This window comes from Saccostrea cucullata, unplaced genomic scaffold (assembly GCF_032062105.1).
Source record: "Saccostrea cucullata isolate Sc308-1 unplaced genomic scaffold, CSIRO_AGI_Scuc_v1 ctg17862, whole genome shotgun sequence".
Lineage (NCBI taxonomy): Eukaryota > Metazoa > Mollusca > Bivalvia > Ostreida > Ostreidae > Saccostrea > Saccostrea cuccullata.
Genome location: NW_026930189.1, coordinates 1 through 10,838, shown reverse-complemented (window position 1 = coordinate 10,838; position 10,838 = coordinate 1). Strand labels below are relative to the sequence as shown.

The 10,838-nt window shown below is 35.2% G+C and overlaps 2 protein-coding genes and 1 long non-coding RNA gene across 3 annotated transcripts; 1 reads left to right on the top strand and 2 right to left on the bottom strand.

The window, feature by feature from the left end:
- Positions 1 to 6: 6 nt before the first annotated feature.
- LOC134283195 (DNA mismatch repair protein Msh3-like) lies at positions 7 to 1,536 on the top strand. The gene is made up of 4 exons (XM_062765644.1): positions 7 to 163; positions 361 to 481; positions 950 to 1,115; positions 1,422 to 1,536. The coding sequence occupies exons 1-4, from the start codon at positions 20 to 22 to the stop codon at positions 1,534 to 1,536; spliced, it is 546 nt and encodes a 181-aa protein (XP_062621628.1). The 5' UTR covers positions 7 to 19.
- A 217-nt stretch (positions 1,537 to 1,753) lies between these two features.
- Positions 1,754 to 2,672, bottom strand: LOC134283193 (uncharacterized). The gene has a single exon (XM_062765643.1). It carries the CDS (start codon positions 2,670 to 2,672, stop codon positions 1,794 to 1,796), a length of 879 nt encoding a protein of 292 aa, XP_062621627.1. The 3' UTR covers positions 1,754 to 1,793.
- Positions 2,673 to 9,056: 6,384 nt separating this feature from the next.
- LOC134283192 (uncharacterized) lies at positions 9,057 to 10,595 on the bottom strand. Its single transcript, XR_009995437.1, has 3 exons — positions 10,486 to 10,595; positions 10,097 to 10,183; positions 9,057 to 9,181 (listed from the first exon to the last, which is right to left on the bottom strand). It is a non-coding gene; the product is annotated as an uncharacterized LOC134283192 (long non-coding RNA).
- Positions 10,596 to 10,838: the final 243 nt, after the last annotated feature.

Genomic DNA, 10,838 nt, shown 5'->3' with positions numbered 1-10,838 from the left:
CAGTGGTAGAAGCACTTTTATGGTAGAGCTCCAGGAAACCTCCGATATCCTCTCGCAAGCTACCTCACGTTCGCTGGTTATTCTGGACGAACTCGGACGGGGAACAAGTACACATGATGGTGTTGCTATTGCCTACGCCACCCTAGACTACTTTATCTCAAAGGTTATTGTAAAGCAGAACATTTTGTTCACTAAATTTCACTTTTAACATTATTAAATGGTTAAATTCATGGTTTTATAGAATTGTATCTCATTTTGTTGGTACTTGTACATGTATGGATGTGTATTTGCTTTATGTTGAATTTCATTTACAAAGACATTTTAAGATATAACGTTTCTTTTTTTTTAAATCAAATACAGGTTCAGTGCCAAACACTATTTGTGACACATTATCCAATTCTGGCAGAGTTTGAAAAATTGTACCCTCAGAATGTTGGCAATTTTCACATGGGATTTATTGTACATGAAGATAATGAAACAGGTATACCAGATATAAAACATTAGACTGGTTTCTTATCGAATGAATTTGAATATTTTCACTTCATATTTGCAAACAAGTTCACCCCATTATAAATGTGCCCAGACAAAGTTGCATTTAATTAAGTGATGTCGCTGTCTTCTCGGAATATTTGCTCTGTCTGAAATTTGCGCACTTTGGACGGGTGCATTTGAAGGGTTGAAAATTTCCTTTCATTCAGTAATAATCTACATGTATATATTGTATACAGGGAAATTTTCGCCCCATTTGGCCCTAACCTTCGTTGGGTGAATTAAAACAGGGCGAATTCAAAGAATGCAGTATAATTTCTTAAACAAAACTGTGATTGGGCGAATTTAAGATGGGACAAAATTGTTTGCACATGTGAAAGCCTCACTGAAAGGGCGAAAATAAAGAGAAACAAAACAACCATGTATACATTATTTTTTGTTGTTTTTAAACAATTTCCAGATGGTGAAGACAAACAAACAATAACTTTTCTTTACCAACTGGCAAGAGGGATGGCAGCCAGAAGCTATGGTTTAAATGTCGCTCGACTCGCTGGAATACCTCACAATATTATAAAAGCTGCAGCTCGGCTGTCATCACAGCTGGAGGAGAAAATCCAGAAAAGAAGGTGAGGTCCTTTACAAATACAGCTTTTAACTTGCTTGTGAATGGCGATTTTCTTTATGAATCCAGCAATCCTCTAGTTTAAAAATAGGAATTGGATTACTAGATGTTTAGAGATCACATTCATGTACAGTAATTATGGCAGTATTAGCATTTGCTTTGAAGGCCCCCCCCCCCCCCCCCCGAAGTTTCAATATTTATTTTCGTCTAATCTTTTTACAAAGTACATTTATATATATCTTAGATTTCTTCTTTAAAATATCGAAATATCCTGTTGTTTTTGGGTAATAAATATTAATCATTTTTGTAGATTAGAACTGGAGGCCTTTCAGAAAATTATGTTGGCAGCTGATGATGATGAACTACTTCAGTGTACAAAGACATTTTCGAAATCAAATTCTGGACAGAGTGATTTACCAGAATGAAATTTTCATAATGTTGCTTGAACAAAAATAAAATATGAAAGCAAATGTGTACATGTATTTCCATTCAGTATTTTTCCCCGAAGTTGAAGTTCTGTTGATATAGGATGATTGACACATTGCTAACTAAAAGTGTAAGGAAGTTCTTATAACAAAAATATTGAATTCTTTAAAATAGATATAAATTACTGAATGATGTGATTTATCCCCCCTCCTTACAAAACCCAACCATTAAGTGGGTTAGTTCTATTGCTGCATATTCATTGGTTCCTTTTACAACTTTGTCCATTTGGAAGTTTACTGTAAAGTTTACACCATGTTTTAATGTTTACAAACACAGCATCCATTTCTCCTGCTACAGGATGTTTTATTGTAGAGTGTAGGAAAAAACCTCCCACATCCTCAAAAAACTGTTTTAAAAGTTTGAGCTTCTCGGCTGTTTTGATGGAATCCACATAATTCCTGCTTTTGATTAAGTACTCTATTGTCCACACATCCACTCTGACTCTCCCTGAAATTAAATCATCTTTAATGGACTCTAATACTAAGAGCTCGGCTCCCTCTACATCAAGTGAGAAGTAATCTATGTGATGTATTCCAATCTTATCCAACACAGCTCTCAATCGGTAACACTGCACTTTGATAATTTCAGGGTTACTTAGCAGGTTTTCATGCTTCTCTAGATCTTTCAATGCTCCAAATACATCGTCTTTTACAAAGTCTACATTTTTCTGTTTATTTGAGATACAACCACACAGTCTCCATGCATGTCGCATATGGCTGTCAATTTGACGACAAAGGTCTGGGTTCGCCTCTATCAGCAAACCAAGCCAGTGGTGTTGGCGCTCTAACCATAGAGTGTTCGACAAGTGCTTGCCATCGAACGCTCCCATCTCTATGTAAAATCCGTTTTCTTTAGGAAGTATATTATACACCATCTCGTCCTGTCCCGCCTGGGAATATTTGACGTCAGGGTTGTCCTGTTCTTTAATGGGATGCGGGGAGAGTAAATTTTCATCGATGCGGTCTTTAAGATTGAGGTAGTAAATAATATACACTACTACTGATATCACAGCCACAAGGAGGAACAAACGTTTGTTTTTCCTTATCCAGTCCCTAAAACTGAAAAAATACTGCATTTAATTACCTGTAACTGTAAGAAATTTATTACTCTCAATGGCATATGCATCATATCTACCTTAGAATAAATGCCCTGTCAGCTCATGTAGCCGTTCCTTCTCTTATTATTATATACAAATGTTAGCAATGTACTTTCTCTCTGCCCCATGAGAACCCTCAATTGGTCAATAAACAAATTGTATTGAAAATTATTTTAAACAAAACTCGCTTTAAAAAAATGAAATTTAAGGGGACGACCATTTGTTTCTGAAGGGGGGGGTCAGATTTTGGAAATAAATAATCTGTCCTTGAAAATGTTGAAAATAAATAATCTGTCCTCGATTGGACAGGAAATGGATAATCTGTCCCCTTCCTCCCCCCCCTCCACCACGAATTAGAGTTGTGGACTTCGATGTTTTCTAGTTTTCTTTCTTTCTTTCTTTTTTTTTTTTGGCTTCGACTTTTTCAGTGAAGAAGAAAATAAATAATCTGTCCTTGATCTTATTGGAAATAAATAATATGTCCTTTACCAACATGAAAATATGTAATCTGACTCGAAAAAAAACTGCCCTTACCCCTCTCCCCTCACAATTAAATGGTCGTCCCCTAAACAAACGACATACATTTTACAGAGCTTTTGTGTCTCATGAATCTCTTCCTAAGCAAGTATACTGGACTCTTCATTTAACCTGAGGTTCATGATTTCTAGCAGCACATAGGTCATTTTTTATTACTTTAAAACAGGTCTGATAATTCTAGGGGAAGGGGGATAGAATCCCTGACCACTTTCTAGATCTGTGTACATTTCAGACCATACCTCCCCCCCCCCCCCTGTTCTCTAGATCCATGCAAAGTGTTTGCAGAATTAATGCATTGATTTCAAAGAGGTCATGGGCAGGGAACCTGTTTTCAGTTTTCTGCGATATATGATGGTTTTTGCGCATCGTACTGAAAATTTTCAAAAATGTTCAACGTAGCCTAAAAACTATCAATACATTCAAAACATTTCCTACCTAAAGCCTGGCGATGCCCTCATCGTAAAACACCGGTGTGTTCACGTTGTTCATTTTATTTTCATAATGGATTTCCGTTAGATCCGATAAGCTACTTTTAAATTAAGAAGTCGTATTTAAGTCTTATTGCCAAAGCAGGTTCTTTAAAGGTATGTTCTTAAAAACGTCCAGGATAACAACAGTACGATCCGGCATTTGGACCAATTTTAATTTCATATGTTGATTCACAAAATCATGAATTTCGGAGGCTCGCAAGAAACAATCGCGTTATATTTAAACGCAGTTTTCATTCATAATTATCCCCCCCCCCCCCAAATTTCAAGATCATATCCAGTAAAATAAAGTAAGTAAATACGGATAAATTATCATAATTATAAATATATAAACATGTACAAATTATCCGTTAAAATTAGTGTCTTTGTATTTAACAGCCAAATGTATTGCATGAAATAAAAATATTTCCATATTACATGTAGGTATCTCTTCATTTAATTTATAAAAAATTCTTTGAAAATTATGGATTGATAATGTATCTTTCAGAAGTTCTCGTTTAGCTTTCACAATAAAATTTTATGACTTAAGATTCCATTAATTTTGTGGATTAAACAACCGCAGTCAAATTCATTTATACATTTCTATACATAAATTTAAGGGGGGCGACTATAGTTTTATTGTGTGCAAACTACAATAGCGAAACTCTTCATTTTAATACCATATATAACTTACATTATTTTCAGTGTACATGCAAAGTTTGGGGGAAATCTACCGTCCAGGTATTTTTGAGGGACCGTCTCAAAATACAGGTACATTTACTATAGGATTATATAGGAAAATGCCAAATTTTAGCACTTTAAAGCAAATTATACAAATACTACAATAGACATTTTGTTCAAACTATGATATTTGATGAGTAATACTATATTATACAATATATGTAAGAAACACAAAATTCTACCGTCTTGTTACCAGAGGGGGCATCTCAAAATGCAAAACATTTGCAAATTTTACTATTTTTATAGAGTACTACAAAATATGACGTACACAATGGATTCACATGAAAACATAATAAAAATATTGGAGATATTCTCAAATTTCTATGTTTTAAATTTCAAGAGCGTATGTTTGTTACTTTTTCTTAAATAATATTTTTATTACCCCTTTCTTTAAGAGGTACAGATTATCATAACGTCAAAAACACACTGCAACGACGTCAACCTACCTATCAATTGCAAAATCGGTTTAAAAAATCAGTTATATCAAATTTTGTTACATTTTTATACCTATAATTTCTTAATTTTGTTTAATTTTAATAATTAAGCGAAAAAAGTTCCATTAAAACAGTAAATACGCTTCGTTTTACTATGATGTGCGAAATATTGCGCAATGAAAACTATAGTCGACCCCTTAAATATAAATTTAAACGAGGTTGTTAAAATCCCTGGATCATCGATTTATCTGTCAGTTGCCTGCCTCGGTTTAAGATTGATTGTTGTTGGCCGTATTTACCTTACGCTTGCATTCAAATATGACACTCAGTACATGCAAATATGGCAGACTCTGTGGTATCTTTTATTCCGATTTCACTGGGATACAATTAGTCAATGGGGGTATCTATTGTTTATTTATATTATAACCGTCGATATGTCTGAATCTTGAGTTAAATGACACAGCAAATTAAGTTTATATTTTATCCATCTCACAACCCTTTTTAGAGGTCTCTACAAGTGATACACACGCTTGATTAAAATTATTTGTTAGATTGCTGAAAATTCACTTCAAGCGAGTCCATTCCCTGTAGAGACAACTATAAATGGTTGGGAGGTGGATAAAATATACATACTGGCTACAGAATGTGTCTTAGGGAGTAAAGGGTAGTTGATTGACCAATGCTAGAAAGTGGAGAAATTCTCCCTAAAAGTGCGCAAAAAATATTGCGCCGTAAATTGCACCTTTTTTTGCATTACGTGATCTGTAGCGTCATGGTCAAAGACAAATATATAAAAACCATAACGCTACAGATCCGCAGCTAAGTTTAAGTATAATTTCTCAAACAGAAGGGTAAATTTAAAACAGGGCAACACATTTTGCAAGTAGAAAGGCCCCAAATACTGAAAATAACCCTGTATGCGAACTTCAGTAAATGGCCGAGGCCAGGCCTAGAGGCAAATGTATAAGCCAATTGCAGAGAGCGCCAAACTATATTTTTAGGTCACCTGAGTAAACTCAGGTGACCTATTGCTATCCGTTTTCGTCCGTCGTCGTTCGTCGTGCGTTAACATTTGAACATTTTCAGCTGCTTCTCTGAAACCACTGAACCAATTTCAACCAATTTTGGCATATAGCATCTATGGGTGAAGGGGAACAAAAATTGTGAATTTCATGGTCCCTGCCCCCTTGGGGCCTGAGGGGTGGGACCAAAACCACTAAAATTAGTGCAATCTTTAAAAATCTTCTTCTTTACTCCTGGACATCAAGCAGTCAAACTGTTTGCATGATTGTAATCAGCATTAAGCTCTCTACCGAAATTGTGAAATTCATGGCCCCAGGATCAGGGGTTCTAGTGCTAGGGCGGGCCTATATTGATTATATAGTGAAAATTATTATTTCTTTTAAAATCTTCTTCTCTACTCCTGGGTATCAAATAAACTAAGTAAGTACATAGTTATGATGAACAAGAGTGCCTCTACCAAAATTGTGAATCTCATGACCCCAGGGTCGGGGTTCTGGTGTTAGGGCGGGGATCTATAATGATTATATTATTATAGTGAAAATACATTAATTCTCTGCTCCTGGGTAATAAGCAGATGAACCACCTATATAGTTATGACGTGCAAGCGCTCTTCTTCCTGAATTGTGAATTTCCAGGCCCCTGGGTCAGGGATACCTTAGAAGGGGGGGGCTCTACTTATATACTGAAAGCAAATTGTTTGAAATCTGCTCCTTGGGCGCATTAATCAAACATTTTTGATAAGCAAGTGTGCCTTTTCAAAAATTTGCCATGTGTGGACCTAGGGTCAGGGATTCATGTGTGGTAGGGACACTTCTGATTATCGCTGAATATTACTGATTAGTTGATATGCATTTTTTGTGCCTATACCCTGTCTATGGGTATAAAGGAGGCTTGGGGTCAACAAATTAACACAATAACCACCTGATATAAATTAATTTTTTAGACATGATATCTTAAGCTGTCAATTATCATTTGACAAAGAAAAATTTCATACATATTAGTTTTAAAATTTGATTATTTTTGTATATCTATATGAATGTCTTCTTCAAAAGGAGATTGAAATAGTTTAAAAATGACCACCCAACCCCTTTAAGTAACTAAACTAAGCAATTGCTAAGTTTATAGTGATTATTAGCAATGGTGCCAGCCTCTGTGAATGCCATAGCATCTACCTTAAAACATGAACGAAATTAAATCATTTGAAAGTTGTTGCATGATCCTCAGGTGACCTATAAGGCCCATGGGCCTCTTGTTTAATCAATTCAAATTGTGTATGCAATGTACATTTCAAAGATTTTCTAAAATTAGAATTTTATTGGGCGAAAATACATATGTACAACATAAAGTTCTTTTTGGATACAACAGAATGTTTTGCTAGTTTATTTTTTTTTTGGGGGGGGGGGGGGGGGGAGTTCCCATCAAAATCTTAAAATTCCATGCAAATTTTTGCAGCATAAGAAAATTCATATATGACATAAAAACAATCTGATAAAAATCAGCTGTTCTGATACGCTACCGCTTACATGAGCGGTAGCATATCAGAACAGCTGCTTTTAATGTGATGACCTCTCAATGTGAGTGAAAATTTCTTAAAGGAATGTTAAACAACATACAGTCAATCAATCAATTCTGCCAATGCCTGCCGTAACACTGGGCCTCGGTTTTTATGGTTTCATCTGAAGGACCTGCAACTTTCGACTCATTTTTTATCGACAGGTCAGTCACAGCGGATTCGAACTCATGGCCTTCCGATCACAGAGTGAGTGCAGCGAAGGGACAAAGGACACCTTACTATTGCATAAGCTTTTCTGGTCTCTGACCAATAGAGCAAAGATTGTTGGAAATTCAATGCTAAATTCTGAAAATGAAATGCAAGGGTTATCCCACTGTGTAATACTAAAACTTAACATTTTGTGCTTAATTATTAGATTTATTACAAGTAACAGCTTTTTAAAAAGCTTGCCTGACTAAATCAATCAATTTATCTGCATGAAGAGTGATAACCCTTTTGAGCTATACTTTGTGGGTTTAAAAAATATCCTAAATTTATATTTTGAGAAACTTATGTAATTGAAATCTTGATTTTACTGAACTTGTAGAAGAATCATCTCTACACTGCATACTAAAGAACTTTGTAGTTGAAAGGGGGGGGGGGGGTCTGCAAGTAGAGTGATCTGCCCTTGGATCTAGATTGATTTCAAGCTACATTGTAACACCTTCTATAAAATCTGTTATCAAATCACGCATTGTGAACATTTTAAAAGATGGATATAATTAAAAACACATTTTGTTGGAGTGTATTTTCTCCTCTGAATTAAACAGTAGTAATGTGTGTTCATTATTTTTTTTCTTAAAAGGGAAGGGGGGACACTATCATATAATACATGATATATTGAGAGTGAAATAAGTAAATTCAATAGTTAGGCTTTGTAGAAAGAAATATCCAAGATTATTCACAATTTTTTTTATTTATCGTGTGCATCTGAACAAAGACATATAATAGATCATGCATCTGGAAACAATGGCTTGAATTGCGTTGATTATTATTATTGGACTCGTCCATTTATGGAATAAACCAACCGCGGGATCGGTAAACAAATTAGAAACATCATTTCTTTAGTATTACATGTCCATATACCATGCATACTGATGAATACGATATGTTGTTTTAAAGAATGGTATAAAACTTGTAGATAGAATTTCTGAAGCATTAGAAGGAAGTTATAAGGACAAACTTTATTTAATTCCATGGAAGTTAGCACACCCATTCATACAATAGAACAATCCAAGGAAAAGGCGCGAAGATAGCTTACTAGTGACATTTGGCGCGAAAAGAGTGATTCACCCCTTTCGTAGAATATAAATGGACTGATCCAGTAGTATGGAAATGCAGAAAAAAGGATACACGGACATGTTGAAACGGCAAATCATATAGAATAATCTGTTCCATGCAAAAAGATTAAAGGAAGTAAACACTGCAGTATTTCGCATCAGTAATATCTTTCTTTTTTCTGAAAACTGTTTCTTTTAAAATGCAGGCAAAGGATTCCAATGTAAATCAGCTTGCACAAAATCTAGCTCTTTAGATATGGTCGCACATTTTCGGATCTTGGAAATATCAATCCTTATACTGCCTGACGCCGTGACGTCAGGCAATAAAATTGCTAACAATTGATCATGACATTGTGGCAGCTGTGGTTGGTTTCTTCACTGTTGTGGTGGCTGTGAGAAGATATCCACCTCCAGCACTCATCTGTATCACAGGGTGTGTCCTCATTGGTAGGATCTGTAATATAGAAAAATCACATAGAGACTGATATCTGATAGACACACATATCTGTATCACAGGGTGTGTCCTTATTGGTAAGATCTGTAATATAGAAAAATCACATAGAGACTGATATCTGATAGACACACATATCTGTATCACAGGGTGTGTCCTTATTGGTAAGATCTGTAATATAGAAAAATCACATAGAGACTGATATCTGATAGACACACATATCTGTATCACAGGGTGTGTCCTTATTGGTAAGATCTGTAATATAGAAAAATCACATAGAGACTGATATCTGATTGACACACATATCTGTATCACAGGGTGTGTCCTCATTGGTAGGATCTGTAATATAGAAAAATCACATAGAGACTGATATCTGATAGACACACATATCTGTATCACAGGGTGTGTCCTCATTGGTAGGATCTGTTACATGGAAAAATCACATAGAGACTGATATCTGATTGACACACATATCTGTATCACAGGGTGTGTCCTCATTGGTAGGATCTGTTATATAGAAAAAAAATCAACATACAGACAGATACAAGTATTTGATAGATACTAATATCTGTATCACAGGATGTTTCCTCATCGATAGGATTTGTTATTAAAAAAATCCCAAACGGACATTTATCTGATAGAGATATCTGACAGAGAGACAAATAACTGTATCACAGGTGTGTTCTAATTGGCAGGATTTGTTATATTAAAAAAAAAAAACTCACATAGATGAATTTCAGACAGAGAGAAACACATATCTGGATCTTATAAAGGGAAATAGAAAACCACTGGCATTAACTTGGAAAAATTCAATTTAAGGTAACTTCATGGATTTACAGATTTGAACTTAAATTCTTTGTGTGCAGCCTAGATCTAGGACATAGTCACAGTTTCCCTGAGATGGTCTGTGGAGGTTACCTGATATTCCCTGAGCCAGGTTTCTGAGACCCTGTAATTCACCAGACACCCCATCTCTCTCAGATAGGCATAGGCATCCATTACAGCCTGTTGGAAGAGAATAGATATAGATACATGTAGAAAACATAACATTCTTTTTTAAAATGAAACATGTGTGATATAAAGGACAATTCTTTTATCAAAAAGAGTTTTAATTAGAGAGATGAGATATCACACTGTAATCAGCAGCAACCTCTTTATCCAACTCAGGATGTCCATCTCTACCTACATGTATATTCTGTTGTCTATTACCTTGGGCATAAATTCTAATATGTTTTTATTTTCTAATTAGCCCAATCTGGAAGGTCTGATAGAGATAACATATAGAGAAGTACATGTATATAGCCTACCTCCTGATACTGACTGTATACAACAACAGGTCTGGATGTGGCCACATATTCTATCAGGGTGGTAACCAGTGGAGTCGGGTTATATTTGCTGGCTACGATCAAACTAATAAAGACATTGATGTCAATCAACAAGGAAGTGTAACTATTAGAGCTGACAAGGTAAGAAAACAAGAGGCCCAAGGGCCTTGAATCGCTCTTCTGATAAATTGTACAATCTATCACTTCTATTAGAAGCCTCCAACTCTATTAGTATCATAAGACCCAAAATGCATCAACTTACAAAGTTTGATAATATTTAGCCAGTTAAGACTGAAGATATTATAATATAATTATCAAATACCATAAGTAGGTCA

Bases quoted from the DNA above. Each gene is read 5' to 3' on its own strand.
- LOC134283195 (XM_062765644.1), top strand. From the start codon at position 20: ATGGTAGAGCTCCAGGAAACCTCCGATATCCTCTCGCAAGCTACCTCA. The intron at 164-360 runs GTTATTGTAAAG...AATCAAATACAG, and splicing joins TAGACTACTTTATCTCAAAG to GTTCAGTGCCAAACACTATT. The intron at 482-949 runs GTATACCAGATA...AACAATTTCCAG, and splicing joins ACATGAAGATAATGAAACAG to ATGGTGAAGACAAACAAACA.
- LOC134283193 (XM_062765643.1), bottom strand. From the start codon at position 2,672: ATGCAGTATTTTTTCAGTTTTAGGGACTGGATAAGGAAAAACAAACGT.